Raw genomic sequence first — 23,692 nt, 5'->3', positions numbered from 1 at the left:
AATATTTTTACAGGATGATATTTGGTACTTCGATAGTGTGGTAAAGAAACTCAAAAAAGGATCAGACTTCAGAACCCAACCACCCATAAATATATAATGATAACACAAGGAGCGAGAGAAGTTAAATACATTAATAAAATATATTACCTTCTGCGCTTTTCTTCTTTTTCTTTCTCTGAGACACAGGTCTTTTTTGTTCTTGTTTGGATGGAGATGTGGACGTTGGAGGAGGGGTTAGGCTCGAAGCTGCCATCACAAACTCTTCAGACGTAGAGCTGACCTGAGACAAACTTCTTTCTACTTGAACAGTGGATCTGACCTCGGTCCCCGCCTCGTTGTCTGGAGTGCTTTGAGAACACGTGACATCAATGGTTGGTGCAGTGTTGACATCTTCAGGCCTCTTAATTTGGTTTCTGCTTTCGGTTGTGTTGTTTCCACTGGTTTGCTGAACTTCTCCAGATTTCACACTGGAGTTCAGAGAAGACATTTCAGGTTCATCTCGGTTCTCTCTGCTACCTTTGCCTGACACTAAGTCAGATTGAACTGCTTGCATCCCTGTAAATAGTCCACTTGAAGCCGTGACAGATTTACAGGAGGTAAAAGAACTGCTTGCATTGTCATTTTCGAGTGATTTGTTGTCGGATGCTTCTTTGGAAACTAGCTTAAAAGATGGTTCTTTTGAGTCCACCCTAGGAGCATTTCCACCTTTGAAAGAAGAATAGGAGTAAATACTTAATAATAGCTCTATTTCATGCAGCTGACTAAAGAACACATTATAAAGGAAACATACGAAATATTGTGTTTATTATAGAGACTGTGATATTACTTTTATTTTAAATTGCTAACAAAACTGTTATATAATGGCGACATACTTTGATGAAAAATACTTCATGAATATACTTTTTGTGGGAGCATTTCGTTTTGCGAAAATGTGACAATTTCATCAGCAGCCATACAAAAATCCCTATAATTGAAAAATGATTAATTTCGCCTAGAATTGCAATTTTAGAAATCCCTAGCTTTTGTTTTTTTTCTTTAGATTTTTTTGCAGTACAATCGATCTGCCAAAATATTATGGACAACATATCACCATATTTATCATTAAGATGAGTCTATACAGGTAAGTATAGATTTACTATTCTTGACTTCATATTAGGGTACACTATGTAAAGAGCTAAGAATAGTAAATTGATAAGTACCTTTGTATAGTTACCATCACAAGATTATATATTCGATATTTTGGCCACGATATTTCAGTATGTCGAAACTGAAATTCAGGTACAAAATCCAAATATCAATAACGTCATAGCATTATTTGATGCTACCCAAGCAATTTTCTAAAGGGTCGATACTATCCTACTTGAAGTTGTGAAGGAATTTGATATGGGCAGTAATCACCAAGATGCAGATTAGGAATAGATAGACCCAACATTTACTAGTTCTTTATGAACTCTATGTTACTATGGTGGTAGTTTAGTGGAACATTTCGGAGCATGTATATTAATAGATGAACATAGGTGCACAGTCAAAGTATCGATTCCCTAATATCGACCTACAATAATATTGAGTTGTAAATATCAAAGGTGAAGAATATCGAGGTCAAGAATATCGTTGGGACAGAATATCGACCCTAAGGTAAGTAATATCGAATTTTTTTATATCGATGTAAGTAATATCGAAGTTAGTATTATCGAAATCAATTATATCGATGTCACTAATTTCGATGTTACTAATATCGATATTTGTTTGTTATGTATTTTATTATGAATTTGATATGTATGTGTTATATGTTTTTGTTAAGTAGTTTATTTGTTTTAAATTATATGTGTACTATTTTTTATATATTAAAACTGTTATTTTTAATTAAATTTTTTGTTTTAGTACAGGAGCCGGTTGTGGGTTTATAGGGGAATAGGGCGGGAAGTAATTTAATTATATTAAATTAATTATATATTTTTAGTAATTGTAAATTAATTTTAATTAATTTTTGCATTTAAGTTCTGTAGCGGGTTGTGGATTTATAGTGGAATAGGGTGGGAAGTAATTTAATTGTAAATAGGTAATTATTTATTTTTGATTGGTATTGATAAAAAATGTATTTCTAATTAATTAATAATTGGTAATTAATTATTTTAATTGCTAATTAATTTTATTAATTGGTAATTAAGGTTTGTAATTTGTAATTACATTTTTTAATTGGCAATTAATTTTTTAAATTGGTAACTAAGGTTTGTAATTGGTAATTACATTTTTTAATTGGCAATTAATTATTTTAATTTGTAATTAAGGTTTGTCATTGGTAATTACTTTTTTGTAATTGGTAAATAAGAATTTTTATTGTTAATTAATTTTTAATAATTGAAATTTATAATATTAATTTGTAAATACTTTTTAATAAAATTAATTTTTATTCAAAAATAAAAGTACTGTTTACCATTTTTTAATTCTAAATCAATTTTTCATGATTAATGATTTTTGTTTAGAAAAATATTTCAGTGTTGAATATTATTTGGTTATTTATATTTATTAATTAATATTTATTGGTATTTATTGTCCACTTATTGTTAAATAATTATTTAATTGTAATTATGTTTTTAGGAATTATCAATGGGGATTAGCAAATGATGTAGTTATTTAAAAATGAATATTTTAATTATTTTATTTAGAACAATTATTTATAAGTTTGTTATATTTAATTTCTACACTATCCAATGCTTTCCCTACTGTTGCTCTCTCTGTAGTGGGAATAGTAATTTTTACTCCTATGCTATCCAAGGCTTTCCCTACTGTTGCATTCTCTGGAATGGGAATAGTAATTTTTACCCCTACGCTATCGAAAGCTTTCCCTACTGTTTCACTCTCTGGAGTGGGAATAGTAATTTTTACCCCTACGCTATCCAACGCTTTCCCTACTGTTGCACTCTCTGGAGATGGAATAGTATTTTTTACCCCTACGCTATCCAACGCTTTCCTTACTGTTGCACTCTCTGGAGTGGGAATAGTAATTGTTACCCCTACGCTATCCAACGCTTTCCATACTGTTGCACTATCTGGAGTGGAAATAGTAATTTTTACCCCTACGCTATCCAATGTTTTCCCTACTGTTGCACTCTCTAGAGTGGGAATAGTAATTTTTACCTCTACGCTATCAAATGCTTTCCCTACTGTTGGACTCTCTGGAGGGGGAATAGTAATTTTTACCCCTATGATATCCAGCCCTTTCCCTACTGTTGCACTCTCTGGAGTGGGAATAGTAATTTTTACTCATACGCTATCTAAAATGTACTTTTTTAAAAATTAATTTTATGTTGTTATTAATTGTTATTTATATTATTATTTTATGTATATAAATGTATTTGTAATTTATTATATTTTTATTTATTTATAAGTTATTAAAATAATTAATTTAGAGTTATTGTTAATGAAAAATATACTATGTATTATATGTTTATTATTATTTATTTGTATTACATTATATATTAATTTTAAATATTATAATATATTTTTAAATATGTTTATTACATTTATAAGTATTATTTAGTTTATATTACATTTTTATTTTAATAAAATAAAACGATATTTTACAAAAAACAATATTTTTGACATTCTATATATTTTTTTCGATATTTTTGTACTTACCTTGTTAGGGATAGGATCCCGATATTTTTGCCATCGATATTTTTGTTGCGATAATTTTGTATCTCGATATTTTTGCATTCGAGATTTTGTCATAGATTCGTAAAAGACTACTATAAGAGTACTAGTTTTTGCACATGAAAATGCCTTTGTGAATAGGCCCCATTCCTTTTACACCCCCCTGAAGGATATTCACGTGGGTGCAGTAGCAGCAATATTATTGTTCAAGAACAAGAAAGACCATTGATAATGAGACTGGACTTCATTAGAATACTTCACATATTTAATGATTCAGATCTATTTCAGAGAATTAACACACAAAGGCTTTATCAAATCACCCTACAATATTGACTTCCACCACGAACATGCTGTTTTTCTTCCCTCAATCAAATCCCCCTCTTTTCTCTGCTTTACCTGTTGTTTTTTCGATTTGTCAAATCAGAGATCTGTCCCTGTTCATAATGCTAACTTCTATTCTTACTCAAATACTAACACTATTCCCATTCCCTAAATCTACTGCTTCATACTAAACCTTAATCTAAACCTTACGAAAACCCCTAAATGCAACTGAATACCTAGTACTTAACCTGAAACCTACCGTTTCCATAACCCATTCATTACCCTTTCATGCAACCATTTGTTTCCTGTTGAGGTCAATTGTTCTGGACAAAATACTGAAATGCCTCTAACTATTTATTGAGTGGGATTCTCATTAAAGTTGTCTGGTATATCATTCTTTATGGGGACATATTTCTCAATGTTTCTAATGTTGCTGAAAGAGAACCCACATGTAAATATCATGCTAAGACACACATTATATAGGCATTTAAATCCTACTCTAGGCCAAAATAATGTGTATGTGACCAACGACACTGGTATTCCTCGAGAAGATGGACGGTAATACATCATTATTTTATTTAGATAATAATAACACATTTTGTAAAGTGCTAGGTTAATCCCACTGGAGCATCCCCAAGCTAGGATTGTGCTACAAGATTTTACCAAAAGGGGAAAAAAAGAGCAGCCTAGCTTAGAAAACTGAGCAGAACAGGTCAGGCAGCAGTTTTTAGCAGTACAGATTAGGGGCCATATCAATCATTCCAAATTGTGATCACGTTCGCAATTGGGCTCAGTGGTATGTATTAAAGAAAAAAACTGCCTTGCAAAATAAGGAATCGCAAAATTTGCGATTCCCTATTTTGAGATTGCATTTAAGGAAATTCAAATTGCTACTCCTTAAATGCACAGTAAGAAGCACAGAAAAGTGCAATTTGGCCTTAAGAAATCTCGAATTACCACCAACTTCAAGTTGGTGGTATTTTGCAATTTCTCTGAAAAATGCACTTTTTTCATTTTTCAAAGTGCCATATGGCGCACATACATGTCCTTCGGGCATGTATGTGTGCCACATGTGCACACATGCACATTTTAGGGGTTCAACAGGGTGTCCTTTTGACACCCTGGCACCCTTGAAATTGCACTCTCAATTTGCGATTCTCTAATTGAGAATTGCAAATTGAGAATGTCTTCCCATTCATTCCTATGGGCCTCTAGACCCATAGGAATGAATAGGGAGTTATTCCTTAATTGCAAATTGCAATTTGCAATTTGCAATTTGCAATTCACAATTAAGGAATATGTAGGATTCGCAAAATTATTTACAAATCCTTCATACATAACATTTTGAGATTCTCAAATAGCGATTCGTAAAAAATCGCAATTTGAGAATCGCAAAATCAGAGTTCGATACATATGGCCCTAGGCCAGCTTAAACAGGCAAGTTTTGAGTTTCATCTGGAATGCTGTTTCTGAAGGTTCTTGTCTCAGATGAAGGGGTAGGGTATTCTACACTTTCGAAGCTCGAAAGCCAAAAGAGCAACCACTGATACAAGTTCTTTTTATAAAGGCGCCAAACCAAGTGCAGCACTGGTAGACCTAAGAATGGGCTGCTAAGGTTTCATCAGAGGAAAAAAATACCTGGTGCCTTTGCCATTAAATCGTTTACCTACGCACATTGCTTTAAAAAAATATTATTTTGCCCAATCGCAGGCAGTGCAGTTTGGCAAGGGCCGGGATAGAAGGTACACGTCTTGTAAGATTTAGTAGCAAACGTGCGGCTGCATTTTGCACTTCCTGCAACTTTTTTAGCCTACCCTGACAGTGCTTAATTTGTGCAGGTGCTTTCCGGTACTAAGCACCTGCACCTATTTCTCAGGGCCGGGTCTATTGATTTTTTCTATCATGCACAGCCAGCACTGTGCACAGGCCTTTAAAATGCCCCAGCCTCGGAGCGAGGCTGGTGCAGCTGTACGTTCAGGTTTGGTGCATGCTGCTAGTGTGCTTGCTTTGGCAAGCACCTGTGCCTGGTCTTCAGGGTCGGGGAAGGATGGCTGTGTTGTGTCATGCACAATATAAACTAACTGCATGCACGATGAACTAGGAGCATAATGTCAGCTGCGCCAGCCAGTGGTCTGCACTTTCCAGTGTAACTAACGCTAGAAGGTTAAGTGAGCTGTGTCTGCATTATTTGACACACAACTGTTATCCTACAGGCAACAGTTTAGTGCTTGGCCCTGGGACACCATTGATAACTTCCTGCATATTGGCACCCGCAGGAAACTGCACAGTAACTGACAGCCTCAGGAGTCCAGACAAGGCCTTGCAGCGTAATAGCAAAATACGGGAAGCAGCTGAGGGTGGTCCGAAAGTGAAAACATTTCTTCCTGCCAGTCAGTGTATTAATACCACGCTCATACCTGTCTCAGTGCCATCTTGTCTCTATCACAGCCATCCCCTCCCTTCTGTAGAGGGCACCGTTGCAGCCACAAGCGCCTTGAAGAACACATCCCATCTCTGCCACTCTGACTGTGCTCCACCGCTTCCTCCGACAGTGCCCCTTTCTCCACAGTGGCCTTCTTCCACTATCCCAGTGCCCCTTTCTCCACAGTGCCTTTCTCACCTGTGTCTCAGTGCCACTCTGCTTACATCCCCTTCTCCTCTGTATCACAATAAATGTAAATGTAAATGTCGAGGTATTTGTAGAGCGCACTGCCACCAAGCGGTTTCCTGGCGCTATTCCTCATACCGCTGTGGAACCTTTCCTGGCTTTCCCTGTGAAGTGTCCACTCCTGGGCACCCCGAGGGTGAAGCCAGGCATCCTAGCGCTGTTGGGGCCGGTGTGGAGGTTAAGCAAGCTATTGCCCAGAGTTGCAGCGTGGGGCCCATGATTAGAATAGGCACAGAGGCGAGAATTGTCAGGTCCGAGGAAATTGAGCCCAAGACCCGCCGAAGCTGGAATTAAACCCTGGTCCCAGGCCAGAACTCTGCATCTGGTTCTGCCGCTCTAACCATTGAGCCACACTCCTCCACTGCCCCTCCCCCCTGGCACAACACTTGCTCACTCCTGTTACAGTGCCCCTTGGCTCCCTCCCTCACTCAAACAGCACCCCTCCCCACTATTGCTTTGTATTAAAGCATGCACTTGGCCCTGAGTATCCCTACTTTAAGGGTTTTCATGTAAGACCGCAAAGCCCTTCTCAGTCTTTGCCACTCGAACCAGGAGGCTTTCCCAATCCCCACAACCAGAGAGAGGATACACAGGAATTTTCTCAGCTTCGACCTGGAGAAAAATAGCATTGATTCAAAACTTGCTATGAGAAGGGCTAGGCTGTGTTGGGCACTCTGTAACTCCCCTCAACCCCCATAAGCCTGCTGAGATCTATCGCCCCACACCATCTCTTCACCTCCAAAGACCCATGTCCGGTAAACCCCTGCTGCATACCTACAGACTAATGTCCCTGCTGGAGAGAGATCAGAGTGTCTAGTTGAAGTTTTGATTGTAACACAGAGGGGTAATGTAGAACATGTACCATGCGGATGACAGAACTATATGTGGATAGCTCAGTGGGTTTCTGTTTTTTTCACAGACGTCCTTTTGTTACTCTATGATCTTAAATTACAATCCTATTATAGCACAGGCAGCAGACTCAGTTGAATTTTGTGCTTTATTAGTTAAAAAGTGTGTGTGGAAGCCACTCTGAATGGAGTTGAATGTCTGACTTCATTTGAAAATAGGTGGCAGTGAGATTTCGTGACTTATAGCCTGATCATATAATAAAATTATTTGTTTGAAGCATGAGAATGTGGCTCTCCATCAAGGCATAATCCCAATGGTATAACTGACACTTTATTATGTTTTATCAGGAATACCTATTGTGATGTAACAAAACATCTTTTGATGGCATAAAACTTAACACAGTTAAAGAATCACTATTGTGTCACTTGGACAAAACACTGCTGTGCATTGATGGGACAGGCCAAGAACGATACACTCCTGTTACCCCTCAACTTTACATAATTACTGACTGTATATTTAATAAAGCAGAAGTGTACTCTTTGTTTGCTCTCCCTCAGTATCTGCTTTTCTTCCTCCCCTTCACACCTCACTCCTTCACTTCTCTCCAATTCTCCTTCACTTACTGCCCTACATCTGTGTTTTTTCTTAATCGCTGCCTACCCTTATTAAATGCTTTTCATTGTTCACCTTTCCATCTACCATTCCACTCTACTCTCACACGCTCCCCACTGTCCGCTCTTCTTCCCTTACCTTTCTCCTCTATTCACTTTTCCTTCTTATCACGTTCCACTCCAATCTTGCAATCCCAATCTATGCTTTTCACATTTCTCTTCACATTGTCTACTGTATCTAATTTTGCCTTCGGACCTCTCCTCCTCCCTCACTCTCCCTTTTAATTTTTTCCTTATTGCGCATATGTTTATATCTACTCCAGGAATCTATGTTCTATCTCATATATTGAAATCTTGGTATGGCCACTCAGTCTTTCAACTTTAGATAACATTAGTGCAATTGAGCGGGATAACAACATTTTTAATTTAGTGTCAAGGCCTCCTCTAGTGAATACGTGCATTTCAAACATACATGGTGTGTTTCTCCCTATATCCCTTCATTTCTTCCTTTCACATTATTTTCTTATTTCCTCCTTCTTTCATCCATTACTTATTTATTTCCTTACTCCAGTGCTCCTCTTCCTGTCTGCATTTGTTACTGCCTTTTTTAATGCATTCCTTCCTTCATCCTTTCCTTTCTTTAAAACAGTGCAGTGCAATCACATTTTCTTTCAGTTTGCAAAGCTGCCTCAAGTCCTCAAATTACCTTTTCTAAAGCTGCATTTTGAGATTTACACACATTCTCTAATTTGAGTTCACTTTTAAGTTATTGTCATAGAGTTCCTATATGTTATATTGATTTGTATAGCGCACTAATCACCCAGGAGGGTATACAGGGACTTGGGCAGGAGTGTAGGTGTGAGGTGCTTGAGGTGCTTTTGTGAAGAGCCAGGCCTTCAGCTTCTTGCAGAACTCAAGAAGTGAGGAGGTGGCTCCGATGTGTTGAGGCTTGTGGATGTGGGTAAAGCCAATGAAGGGAAGAGGGTGGGGCCACTGGAGGGAATGGGTGGAGCTGGGGAAGTGGGTGGGTCCTCTTTAAAAAGTGTGAGCACCTGCACTTTATATTTTACAAATTAAGCACTGTGTGGCACCAATCTAGAGTATATTACAATACCAGTCTGAAGATGGGAGGAGATGAACCTGAAACTTTGCGTTGAGCGTCTGCCTGTTCAACTCATCGTTGAAGCAGCATTTTTACTTATTGTTGGACTACAAAGGATTCTTCGTTTTAAAAGTAGCCCAATATGCGTCATAATATTTTTAACTATTGTCTCAGTGCCAGTCCACTACAGATGTGTAGCCAAGAGCCCCCAACAGCACCCTTTTTTAAAATGTAAAAAAGATTCTTAATAGGATTAAGAGGTCGCAGCATGTCACCAGGATTTTTTAGTCTTGATCTTTTCTCTTACTGGTTGATTTTAGGTTCGTGAGCCTAATCATTTGAACTGAACTGGATGAGACAACTATTATAATGATCTCATTTACTAACTGAAAACCTAGGGCAAGGAATGACTTGTCCCGTTGACCTGGCGTCATCTGGTCAACCTACTTACTGACCATGAGAAGATTAACACAAGGAGAGGTTGAAACAAGTTGCAAATCAAAAACAAATCACAAAAAATGGAATAGGATGACCAAACAAAAGCAAAAGATGCACACAGGCACAAAATCGTTACCTTCTCCACTTTTTGCGAGGTTGCTCTTCTGCAAATCAGACTCTTTCAGAGACGGTTTGTCAGTAGTTGTCTGCAAATGGGACACTGCTGCATTGGATGAAGTTTTCGTCACCCGGTCTCCAATCGAGGGTATTTCCGTAGATGTGTTTTGCTGTGGCTGAAACTGAGGATCTGTGCTTTCATTTGTCCTAAATGCGGGTGCTGAACTCTGCGCACTAGCACTAGCAAAGTCGGTGACGCGTTTACCATCACAAATTTCACTTGCCTTGTCTTTATTTTTTCTTGTGCCAGAATCCACTGTTTGCACCTCTTCTGGTTTCTGATGCTGGGGTTTGGTGTCATTTTTATGGTGTCTGCCACTCTCATCAATCTCAAAAGTAGGCTGAGCACAATACTCGCCTGAAAACAAGCCACTGGCAACTGCTAAGGAAGGACTGAGGGTGAAAGATTTCTTCTCAGTATTGTTTTGGAGCCCCTCGCTCTCAGGGGATTTTATGGCACTCCCCTTTGTACTAGGTTGATAGCCATCAACATCTCCATTATGAAGCAGATCAGTAGATGACTGCTCTTCCTTAAAGCCTGTGGAACCAGGTTTTCCCACATCATCTGAGGTCCCTGGGACATTTGAAGGGGCACCAGGGCCATCTGTTGCAGATGCCAATGACACTTCCTTTGCTCCTTGCGCAACTTCAGTAGCGCCTTTTCCTTTGAAAGAAATAACAGGACCAGATATAGTTTTTAAAACTCAATAACATTCCAGATAGTTAAAGAAAACAAACATTTCCAGCAAAGCAAAACTTCTATTATTATCTATAGCAGATCCAATTAGAAGCTGCAGCTAAGCCTCGAATATTCATAAGAAACCCTGGCAAGACAAAATTAGACACATATGCATACTAAAATGTATGGGTGCATGGCTCTAATCAGAGTTTGTTGTTTAAATGACCCCTGTATAAAAAATTATTTGAAAATAAGTACTGTGATGTGTACTTGAGCTTCTTCCGATCATATATGTATTTCTTTATATATACTAAGTAGTTTAACATTAGCTAGAAGTGGTCCATAAAACCTTCTCTTGCGGTTAGTGTTCCTAACTAGGGTACATTTCCATAGAAATATGTGCAATTCTCCATATGCCAGAATCTGGGTGTGATAGGATATCGCTTACGTAAAGTTTTTTTTACACATTTAGATTTAAAAAAATTCTGACTTTTTCCAAAATTATTAGAATTCCAGCCAAATCTGTACACTCCACTTCAACTCGCGTATTGTTTGTTGTTTAGGCGTTGTGAGTCAGTAACTTCTGATTTTAAGACCGAAGTCCGCATCAAGCACAATATTGAACCATCAGGTCATAGTGCTTCCTAGTTCTATCTAACTTGATAGCTCTTTTGAGTTGGTCTGGCTAGTTTGTTGCTTCCACTAGTTAATATTCCAGCTTTCTGCCTGGACATGTGGTAAATAAGAAGATTTCGCCACTTCAACCTGCGTTATAGTTGTAATTTAACCTTGTGAAGCTATACTGAAAGTGAGATTCTGTCTGTACTTTTGCTAAAGTGACCGGACCACAGAAGGTCACTTGGTCCGTGTTCTCATTTTTCCAGATGTAATAACCACCATTTCAGTAAATAAATACCCACCTATAGCTGAATGTTGTTCCTTTCTCATGCTACAACTATCTATGAATTTAATTTGAAACATTTGTACAAAAAATACCTGTGAATTTAATTACATTCTACAGGATGCACAGTGATCACACTGAAATACCAAGTCCAGTGAAATCTTCCAGGTGTTGATGTACCAGGAGGCAACCAAACACGTTTATAACAATACACTAAGTAACTGCAGTGAGCTCCAGTATGAACACTTACTTAAGGACACTTCTGACATTTAATGAGATCACATTCTATCAGTATAATATGTTTGAGACAGAGTCTAATAACTTCAACTGTTCTAACAATGAAATGTGCATATTATATCAGAATGGGCAGCTCTGAAAAATCATTAAGGATAATCATAAGGCTCTTATGCCTAATATGCTGGTACATATAAGACCTGGTTTTATATTCACACATATGCACAACGTTTTGGCACTATTGATAAAATAAACCCAACCAAAGTAAGCCAATAGGTTGGTGAGGGCTAAACGAAATGGGAGCATAGAAGGATAAGTTTTAAGGCCAAGAGAAGGCCAAGAATTTCGAAGTTACTGATTATACCACCAGGTTTCAAACCTTTACGGGATCTGAGTAAGTTGGGCTCTGCGTGCAAATGGAAAGGAAGTGAGTTCCAACGCTACTGAATCTGCTGCTAACTAGAGGAAAATCCTGCTTCTGCTGCCACAACCCTCGGCTTTTGCATTTGTACTTTACTTGTCTGTTTTAAAAATTGCTCCCAGATCGGACTTCCTTGGCGAAGGCACTTGGCACTTTCTACACGCTGCCCAATCGACCCCCGGCCCCAGGTGAGCTGAAGACGGGGCTGGGGTGGAGCTCTGCCTCGGAGCACTAGAAAAGGCAGACGCGACTCCCGCTGTGCGGGACGCGCACGGGACGTGCCCGGGCGAAGGCCGGGCCAAGACGGGCCCGTCTTAGCCCGTCCTAGACTGTTATAGACTAGACTGGGCTATCCCCCTTCAAGGTTGGTTGTTGTATATAAATAATGACCGTGGAGCATTGAGACCATTGCTACCACGCCTGTGTCAATAGGGATATCCAGTTCACTCTTGGAATTGTGAAACCTACGATTGGCAATTGTTGCGGAAAACTTAAAGAAAAACATGGGAAAACGAAAAATAGCGACTGCTTCCCCTGGCAAATCTGAGCTGGCACCAACAGGAGGACAACAAACACTGCTGACATATTTAAAGGGTGCTATGGGGGCTATAGAAAAACAAATCATCACAGTAGAGGAAACGTAGTCACGTGGCAGAATAGTGGGAAAGGAGGGCTCGAGTGCTCAAAATGATAGTAACATAATTCATGGCCCACAAGGGCAGCCGGGAAATGGTTGTATTGCTTTAAATACTACTGATCTCATCCAGGAGAGTAGCCTGGAATTGGTAATGGAACCGCCCTCAAAACGGCAAAAAAAAACGGAAATCAATGAAACTCAGAAAAAAATATTGGCAATGCCCAAAAAAAAGCTGCTATTGAAAAAAAAGAAGACAAATGGTTGTCCAAGAGCAAAGAGGGCCAAAAAATGATAGACCTAGGTCAATGCGCAATGAGTGATATAGCTGATACAGCTGACACATTAAAGTTTGAAATATCTGATATAACCAAAAAACTGGGTGCCTTACAGACCCTTGTAAATGATGTCTTTTTAAAACTAAATGACAAAGTGGATGAACTAACCCGGCTAATAAAAATTAATAACAAGAATGGACATGACAGACCAAATGGCGTGAGTAACTATGATCTCAGTGATAGATTTGAACAACATCACTCTTGAATACCGGGGTTAAAACATATAAATGATCCATCCAGAGGGGGTTTTTCTACACAGGAAACAATGGAGCATTGAACATCTAAGGCCGTAGCAAGGACATAGAATAGAGGCTACTGACCAATTAGTTATGAAAAGCAGTACGCATTTAGATCTGCCACCTGCAGCAACTCCATATGTTTTAATCATAGCAAATGCACCACTCTTACAACACACAGAGAAAGAGCACTGGGATTCACTTCGAAATAAAACCCTATTCTGGTTGGCGGGGAAAACGGCCTCAACTTAATCACTTTTTGAAAACTTTAAAATGGTGAGGCGGATAGGATGGGTGGGAAGTTGCAGAAAAATGACGGGGGGATTGCATTGTTTTTACTTTGAGAGACCCAAGACTTGTTCAAACTGTGCTGCATATAATGGGCAGTAAGAATCATATCTTAGAGAGAGAAATGTCCATCCATCCGTTAGGTTTTTTCTACCCGCCGAAAATGTTGTATAATTCCCAACCCAGACTAGAGAGACCGCAGAATTCAGCTTGCTGGAATCCCCTCGATACTATGGTAAATAACAGATATAATATCTGGGAAAAACAAACGCTACTTAACAGAGGGGCACAATATAACATACCAACACAGAATAGATTTGAGTCCTTAGCATCCCTACAAGATGTTGACTGATTACCTATAGCCGAGGAACAAAATGGGCCAGGCCCTTTGATCTCTGTAATTGGTACTATCATAGTAGAAGACACGATCCTACAAAATTGTATTACAGCTAGCAGCACAAGGATTGTACTGAAGCGAAATCAGGAAGAAGAACTAATCACTGGTACCCTCGAGGCTCAAATGCTGAACTCGATTATAACTTGTGATAAAATAGATGATGATCTAACGGAGAAAGTTGGGGGGCAATATACTTTTTTGGAATGTTGCTGGCTTGGCCTCGAAAATTTCAAATCCCCTCTGGCACAAATTGGTAAAAGAACATACATTGATTTGTCTACAGGAGACATGGCAGAGTGAAGAACCTCATATGCAGGGCTTTAGGACCTATCATACACCCGCAATAAGTGGGACCTATGGCCGTAATAAGGGAGGTATTAGTACCTATGTGGCCAACATGCTAAGAATTAGATGTGTAAAGTTCATTAATAAGTCCCAATATCATCATTTGGTAATCCTGTGGTTGGAAGGAAATTTTTGCCCTGTCGTCATTTTTTATAATAATACACCGAAAAATAACATGTCAAGGGTCATAAAGGAATTAGAATTCGATTTGAGCAAACAATATGACGAAACCACTGGGGATATTTGTATTGTGAGGGGTGGAGGTTTTAATTGTACTTTATGTAAACATGGGAGTAACGGAATACGTGGCATAACCGAGGAGAAAGAAGAGGGAGTGTCTCATTTTACCCACACAAAATTGGGTGATCTGCTGAATGGGATTATATTCCGGTTTGATTTGCATTATTCAAACGGACTGTGTACCCCCCAGGTGGGTTTTCAGCCAACATTTAATGGACAAGGGTGCAATTCTATTATTGATTTTATATTGGCTTAAAAATATCACTATAGAAAGGTGGCAGCTTTTCAAACTATCCAGATGGTGTTGAGTGACTACTATCCAATCTGCTTTTGGTTAGAGCTGGAGACCACAAAGATTGCGGTAGATGGACAAAAACGGTACCAGGTGGAAATTAATCTTGCCAGGGAAAATGGTTATGTAGTAAAGTGGGAAAAATTCGAACCAAGGCTCTTTTTACAAAACTTGATGATGGAATGTAAAAAAGATGTTGAGGTCTGCTTAGATTTAGAAAAAAACGATACTGAGGTTCAAATATCTTTTGGAATGATTGCCAAAAAAATCAAACTTTCGTTATTTGTTAACCAGAAAAAAAGGAACAATAGAGTGGGCAGCTGGTTTGATAAGGCATGTTCAGCAGCCCATAAAAACTTAAAGAACGCACTCAAAGAAAAACCCAGAAACAATAGCACAGTAAGACTGACTAGGACTGCGTATAAACAGGCATTGACAAATAGAAGACTTGAAATAAGAAAGGAGGCATGGCAGAATTTACACGAGGCTTGCATTAATGAGAACAACACAATATTCTGGAGGGTGGTAAACTCTCCACTATTTATGAGGGATGATATCAATGTTATAGACGTGGCAATCACGGAGGACTGCTGGGTGCAATACTTCAGCAGTCTGTATAGTGATAATTAGACACTGGGATGGACGCACAACACGAGTCACAATCAGATACAAGACCTTTCCCGTTGGATGTGTCCTTCTCATTGAAGGAAATTGAGGACGCTATTCGAGAAAGTCCCTCAAACAAAGCTCGCGGGCCAGACGGAATACCGGCTGATGTCTTCAAATGTAATACAGACCTCTGGGCTCCATTGTTACTAAACGTATTTAACAGATGTTGTAGCTCGGGTCTTATAAATACTTGGTCAGATGCGGTGGTCATACCAATATTTAAGAAAGGAGATCGAAATGACCCCAAATGCTACAGTCCAATTTCGCTTTTAGATTCTTTCTTGAAAGTGGTGGGGCGTGTCATTTAAAAAAAACTACAATATTGGGCTGAGGAAACAAAAGTTTTATGCAAATTTCAATATGGGTTCCGAGCTGGTCTCGGGAACATTGAACAGGGTCTGTGTTGTAATTTGACGGTGATCGGGTTAGCGTTAAGCTTTGCTACACGTATTTTCCCTTATCTTGACTATGGTTGTCGGAAGCCATTTTGTATGTATCGGCGGCCATTTTAAATGAATGCGCTGCCTCGTGGTCAGCATGCCCTTTTGTCCTTCCTCTGTACCACTGACCACTCGAGTTTGCCCAGCAACAGGCTATTTTTAGTATTGGTCAAGCTCACACATGCGCAGTTTAGTCTGAACAGTCATCACTTAGGAATGTTTCGCCAAACTGACCAGTGGTGTTATAGCTCCTCCCATGAGTTGGCCGTGTTCCAAAAATGACCATATATGTACCTAAAACTCTGTGATTGTATTCCGCCTACATTTTTATTACTGTAAACTGTATAAAAGAAGGACTTGCACCGATGTTCGGTGTGATACTTCTTGCATTACCGAAGGGTGCTGTAGGAATGTACCACCACCCCATGGGGTCTTAATAAACTTGTCTTTTGCATTTTCTAGTTTCCGTGCCAACATCTATTATGGTGTAGAGGGTATTTCTGCGGAGTATGTAGGCCTGGAGAACCCAATACCACAAATTGGCGACCACGAAGGGACTCATCGGCGACTCGGATGCCCGAAGGAGAGGTCGTGATGAAGGATTGGAAATTCGCCATGGACGCGTACGCTGCCACTGAGTGACCCGAGTCTTGGCACCCACGGTGTTTTCTTCCTTTCCTTCTGATCTGACCTTCCAGGTGGCGCCGGTCCTCGACTGAGATCCTGCTCGTTTGAGTTGTCGTACAGTGCCGGTTTGGCTGATTTGATCAAAGACCTTGGCAGTTGGAACATGGATATCTGAGAATTTGGTAAGCTTGTGATTGGTAAGATAGTCTACGGACGCTTACTGTGGCTCTTTGAATATGTTTTGAGTTAGCTAACATTTGATCCTATGATTTGAACTATATGTGCAGTGCACTTCACATAGGCAGGCATGTAGAGATATTTCTCTAAATTTGTTTGTGTTTGACCGGCACATTTGTGTGGAGTATATTAGGTGCCATTTTTGTGGTATCACGTTTTCCGTGATACTTTTTGAACATGCCTGTTTTAAGCACACTTAGAGGAATGTGCTGTTTTGGAAATGGTACCACTTATCGATTAAATGAATCTCAGCCGGCTCCCCCAGAGGGGACTCCCAATCAGGAGATGTATGTGAAATTCGGTCTTACCCCTATATTATACAGTAAATTATGGAATAAGTACACCAGATCTGATCCCGAGTTGCAATGGCCACTACATGGGTCGTTTGATTTACGAAAGGTTCAGTTTGATTGTGTACGAATGTGGGAGAAAGCAGTGCGTGAACGAATGAAGCGTGAAATAGCCTTGGCGGAAAAAGAGCAGCGTAAGGCTGCTCGAGATAAGGCTTTACAGCTGGGGGAGAAGGAGCTGCAGGAGAAGAAAGAGAGGGAGGCACGGGAACGTAATTTGCAAACAAGTGGTCAATTTCCTATTCGGCGTCCGCTTTATCCTGTCCTTGCTAACGAAGTTGATGATTTTTCATTATTAGATCGGTGCCCGCCTCCGTATGTTTTACCTACGGCTCCAGACGAGGACTCGGACGACGATGGTCGAGGGAGTAAGAGTATGAGGTTATCTGCTAGTGTAACTGCGGAATTGCGCAGTTTTTCTCGTAAACTTAATTTGAACAAAATAACTATGTCAGAGATTAAAGATGAAATGAGTAAGTGGTCAGAGCGAGAACAGTTGTATTTTTTAAGCGCTTTTGGAGATGAAGTTGTAGAACGATTTAGGAAACATTCAACTGATTTAGAGCCTAAGGATATATCAGTTCTTCGTGGGAATATGAGTAAAGGTTTATTTGTTATTGCAGATGCGGATGAATTTTTCCGACGGTTGGTCCAGCTACGGGATGAGGCGTCCAGATTACGGGAAGCACGAAAAGCATCAGACGTGCCTGCACCGGGGTCGATGGAGCAATCCAAAGAGTGTTCTATCTTTGGAGCAGATAAGCGTTCTACAGTTCATGTTATGCCTATGCGTGAAGCGGCACCTTTGTATGTCCCCCCTAAAGGGCAAGGTACAAGTGACGATAAATCGTCCGGGGATGCAAAGGGTTATTTTGTATATAATTGGGTATATACACCTTGGAATAGAGCAGATGTTATGGCATTGAAAAATGCTTTACCCGATCCCCGTAAAAATCCGGCAGCTTTCTATGAAGGAGTGGAGGGGGCTATTTCTTCATGTGTTATGACACTGGTTGATATTGATCTTTTCTTTGGGTTAATATTGCCCCCTGATATGTGGAGAGCGATTCGTAAGTTTGATGACCAAGCGATTTTGGGAGCGGATTGGAAAGTTTTAGCCCAAGCTGATTTAGACAGAGAGCCTGCATGTAAGCCTTGTCAATTAATACTAGATCTCCCAACAGCTATTTTGAATAAACTAAAAACGCTTGTTCCCCCTAAAAAGATTGATTGGACTATGTTAGCCTCTTGCAAACAGAAACAGGATGAGTCGGTGTCTGACTTCTTCTCACGTTTTGAAGAAGCGTTTCACGATTACAGTGGGCAATTATTGACGGATGACACGGGTAGGCATTTGTTTGTTGATAAGTATGTGGCTAATCTCCTGCCGGAGATTGCAAAACGTTTGAAAACCAGTGAAAGTTCCTGGACCACGGCGACCCCTGCATACTTGTTGACTATGGCTCAGTATTATGAGAAACAGGAACTAGAGGCCAAAGAAAGTACTGATAAGAAAGTGAAGGAGTTAAAGACGAAGGTGATGTTGGCTCAGGTTCGTGCTACGCAGCCAAGAGGGAATGATAGAGGCAGGCGAGGAGGGTATGGTACGTCTTATGGTCGTACCGACATTGCTGAGGATCAATGTGCATACTGTAAAGAGTTTGGGCATTGGGCTGAAGATTGTCCGGTGCTTCGTGAGCAACGTAATCAGCGTGGGCGAGGAGGTGGAAGGACACGGAATAGTTATTCGGGAGCGAGGGGTGGAGCAAGTGATCGTGGTAGGTTTGAGGCGAGGGTTCGTGGTCAGGATGATCGTAATACTTTTGACCGACGGAATCAGTACCAGATATCTGAGGGTCAGAATGTGGAATCTCAGGATTATGTTCATGCATAGGAGTGCGTAGGATGGGGTTTGGAATCGGTTGAAATACCAGTAGATCAAAGAGGTCCATATGTATCAGCGGTCGTTTTGGGTTCTACCGATCAGTTCCTGGTGGATACAGGAGCTACTCGTAGTGCTCTGTCTAAAAACTTGGTTCCAAGGGCTCCCCTGTCTGGCAAAACGATTACATCTATAGGGTTCGATGGAACACCCTCTCTTAGCCCATTGTCACAACCCCTTACATTTTATATTGACAGATTCTTTGGTCCATGCCCGTTTTTATTGTCACCAAATACTCCACACAATATTATGGGTATAGATTTGCTTAAATACTTTCGAGCAACGATACGTTGTGCCCCTGATGGAGTGTGGGTTATCTTGAACGATAATTACCCAGATGTAGAGAGACTGTGTACTATACAAGAAATTGAAGCGTTAGCCTCTCTCCCACACACGTTATGGGCTACATCGGACACGGATGTGGGACAGATGCTCATTCCAACTATTCGAATAACTGTTAAGGAGGGTGTGTCTCTGCCACGTGTACCACAATACAAAATCTCTAGGGAAGGTGAAATTGCCCTGACTCACATTGTTCAGGATTTGATTATTGCAGGAGTGGTGGAGGAGGTTCCCTACAATGTCTGTAACAGTCCGATTCTTCCGATCTTAAAGAAAGATACTGATGACAAAGTCTATCGATTTATTATTGATTTGAGGGAAATCAACAAAATTGTAGTGCCCCAGTACCCGGTGGTGTCTGATATCACTACCTTACTTACTTTGATCCTACCCACTGCTACCACATTTTCTGTAATAGATCTCAAGAACGCCTTCTTTTCCATTCCCATCCATCCCGATAGCAGATATCTGTTTGGCTTCACATTAAATAATAAATCGTATAGATTTTGTCGAGTTCCTCAAGGCTATACAGAAAGTCCTAGCATCTATAGCCAGGCTCTAAAAAGACAGCTTGATTCTTTTGATTTGCAGTCTGGAGTAGCTCTCATCCAATATGTCGATGATATTTTACTTGCTGCAGACACGTATGCACAGTGTGAGGAGAGTACTCTTGCTTTGCTCTCTTTCCTTGCTCAGAATAATCACAAAGTGTCTAGGAAAAAGTTGCAATATTGTAGACCAAAGGTGACCTACCTCGGTCATCTTTTGTCTAAGGAGGGACGTGCATTAACATCTGATCGAATTCAAGCAATTTTAGATACACCAGTCCCCCGTACTCAGAGAGATGTGCGTGCCTTCATAGGTTTAACGTCCTTTTGTAGACAGTGGATAATGGGGTTTTCGCACATTATAAAACCTTTGTTAGCATTATTGTCCAAAACTACACCAATGCCTCTTGAATGGACAGATGAATGTCAGAATGCTTTTGAACAATTGAGGCAAGCCCTTTGTTCTGCACCAGTGTTGGGAACACCGGATTACACGAAGATTTTCACGTTGTACGTACATTAGAAAGATGGGTGTGCATTGTCAGTGTTAGTGCAGACACATGGGGATAAGCAGAGGCCCTGCGCATACTTTTCGGCAATACTTGATCCTGTGGCACGAGGATTACCTGGGTGTTTTAGAGCAGTTGCAGCAACAGCAGTGGCCATACGTCAGAGTGAGGGAATAGTTTTGTCACACAAATTGCTGGTGTTAGTTCCCCATGTGGTAGATGCTCTACTAAACCAAACAAAGACTCAGTATCTCACGAGCGCACGTTTAACAGGATATGAGCTCACACTGTTGGCGCCCCACATCACACTAAAGAGATGGGCTACTCTGAACCCTGCTACTTTATTACCGTATCCAGTTGCTGAGGGTCAGGAGGAAGAACACCATGATTGTGTTTTCCTGACTGAAGAACAAACAAAGGGTCGTGTCGACTTACAGGATACGCCACTTTCAGATGTGGATGGGGAACTGTGGGTTGATGGATCGTGTTTGAGGCTGCTAGATGGTACAACTTCTGCAGCATATGCGATCACGACACTTAAGACAGTGGTAGAAGAAGCACGAATACCACAGAAATCGGCCCAAGCAGCGGAACTAATAGCTCTGACAAGAGCCTGCGAATTGAGTGCTGGCTTATGTGTGAATATCTACACAGACAGCCGGTACGCCTTCGGAGTAGCGCATGACTTTGGCCTACTCTGGAGAGAGCGTGGGTTTTTGACTTCGCATGGAGTACATATCATGCACGGAGAACTAGTGCGTGATCTTTTGAATGCGTTACTTTGTCCAAAGAAAGTGGCGATAATAAAATGCAGTGCACATAAAAAGGTCATTGACAAAGTGGGACAAGGAAACGCTTTTGCAGATAGCGTAGCGAGAGAAACTGCTATGTTACGAAATGCTCGCCAATGTATGTCGTGAAATCACAGGCTGAGCCATGGCATGATGCTAGAGAGGAGATATTAGATATTCAGAAATCAGCGTCTGAAGCAGAACTTGCAACTTGGGCGGCAGAGGGAGTGTTGGATGATGAGGGTTGTTGGCGAAGCAAAGATATGGAAAGATGGAAATTGCCTGCAGCTTACTTGCAAGCAATGGTTCAAATGACACATGGATTGGCACATGTTGGAGCTCTTGCAATTACTCGATTGCTAACACGAGTTTGGGAGCATCCTGAGATTGCCAATATGGCCAAAAGAGTAGTGCAGACCTGTCTGATATGCTTGCAGCACAATCCTGCAAAAGGGACGCATACTCCGAAAGGAGGGTTCGTTCCACCTACTGCACCATTTGAAGTACTGCAAATGGATTACATCCAGCTTGAGCGTTGTAATAACCTTAAGTATGTCTTGGTGGTGGTGTGCGCTTTCAGCAAATGGATTGAGGCCTTACCCACGAAGGATAATACAGCGTTGACAACAGCTAAGGTTTTGCTCAAAGAGTACTTCCCTCGTTACGGTGTTTGTAAATTTTTGTGGAGCGATAACGGTCCTCATTTTGTTTTGAAAATTGTGGAATATGTAATGAAGGGATTGGGAACTCAGCAAAAGTTTCATGCTGTATTTCATCCCCAGTCAGCAGGTCTAGTGGAGAGGTATAATGCTACTCTGAAATTAAAGCTAGCAAAGATCGTGGCATCTACGTCTTTGAAATGGCCGGATGCTGTGCCATTAGCATTGCTATCCATCAGATCAGTGCCCCATTCCCGAACTGGCCTCACACCCTATGAAGTGGTGTTTGGACGGCCTATGAATATATGGGAAGTTCCTAAGCCTCGATTGTTACATTGATGTGCCTTGTATAATGATGAACGATTATTTGGCACGATTAACAAATGATTTACTTTCTATTCATCAACAGGTTCGAGAAGCGCTCCCCGATAATTCCGTTGGAGAGGCTCACAATCTTCGTCCTGGTGACCACGTGATGGTCAGGTCCTTCGAGAAAACAAGCAGCTTGGAACCGAGGTGGCGTGGCCCCGAGCAAGTGCTTCTCGCAACTCGAACGGCTGTGCGAGTCACCAACAGGAAGCGGTGGGTGCATTCCACTCACTGCCGCCGTGTCTCTCCAGATCTGGTGAGCCCAACTGTGCTGTCTGATTATCGAGACATCTTGGACGAGGAGAAGAGCCCAGCTGTAACGTCTGTAGAATCGGAGGGAGCCTTCCCGGACCACTCTGTTTCTGGAAAAGAGAGATACAACCCACGACCACGATAAGCAGTTTTTTTTTGTGCGAGACTGGTTGAGTTACCGCTCTGGGGTTTGCGAAACGGAAGCCGGGAATATCAAGGGGGGGGATCTGTTCTGCCAAGTGTAGCGACACCCGTCTTGAATCTCGGAGAAGAAACCAACGGCTACCTCGGAGCTCAGCACTCATATTTTTATTTTTTAGTGTTTTTTGAGACATTTTGAACTTTGAACTATGGCATCTTCTGCCGTGCGAAACAAGAGAATTCTTGGTGAAGTACTATTTGATTTGACAATTGTTGTGATAGCTGTAATAGCTTGGCTAGTAGAACTTTTGGTGCCAGTAAGAGAACATTTATTGCCAACTACCCCGATTCCATCTGAACATTTTCATTTTACTCTGCCTTATCATGAAGAACGTCATAGACAGACTTATTTGAATAACAGCTTTATTCAGATTCTGCATCACACCCACAATATGACTAATACTTTGAACTGCTGGGTATGTGGGATGTTGCCTGGACATCAAAAGAAAGGGGGCACACCACTTATCCCACTCCTGTTCTCCCATAATGGCTCTTGTAATGCCTGGTACACACTTTTATTTACTTTGCGATGGCCAACGAAAGGTGGGCTACTTTTTTGACTCAACAAAATCTGCTTCAACGATCGGGATGGCTATCCACAAGCTGAAGGAGCTAAGTTTGAATGGGAGGAGTACCGCCCCGACAACGTGTCAGCACCACGAATTTATAGTAATCAAAGGAATGTAAATATGTCCAGCTCTCATGTAATTACTGTTATCAATACAAAAGCTGATCTTTGTGTTCGTAATAAAGGTACAATCCCAGTAGGAAGAAGTGAATGCAACACCACTCTTACCTTTGACACTCCAAATGGCATTACATTTGTGGCCTCCCGAAATACGTACTTCATATGTGGAAATAAAGGCTATCACCGTCTTCCTATATGATGGATAGGAACATGTTATATATCTTTTGTATTACCCCCTGTGTT

General features: G+C 40.7%; 1 protein-coding gene across 2 annotated transcripts in view; it reads right to left on the bottom strand.

Moving 5' to 3' along the window:
* LOC147690263 (inverted formin-2-like) overlaps positions 1-23,692 on the bottom strand; it is a 480,165-nt gene that overhangs the window by 22,825 nt on the left and 433,648 nt on the right. For both annotated transcript variants that reach the window (XM_086937896.1, XM_086937897.1), the window contains exons 21-22: positions 9,780-10,484; positions 148-705 (exon numbers count right to left, since the gene is read on the bottom strand). In XM_086937896.1, the coding sequence (XP_086794022.1) occupies positions 148-705; positions 9,780-10,484 (1,263 nt within the window). The remainder of the gene's footprint in view (positions 1-147; positions 706-9,779; positions 10,485-23,692) is intronic.

The sequence above is a fragment of the Lissotriton vulgaris genome, chromosome 9, assembly GCF_964263255.1.
Source record: "Lissotriton vulgaris chromosome 9, aLisVul1.2, whole genome shotgun sequence".
NCBI classification, from domain to species: Eukaryota; Metazoa; Chordata; class Amphibia; order Caudata; family Salamandridae; genus Lissotriton; species Lissotriton vulgaris.
This window is presented reverse-complemented; position numbering and strand designations above follow the sequence as displayed.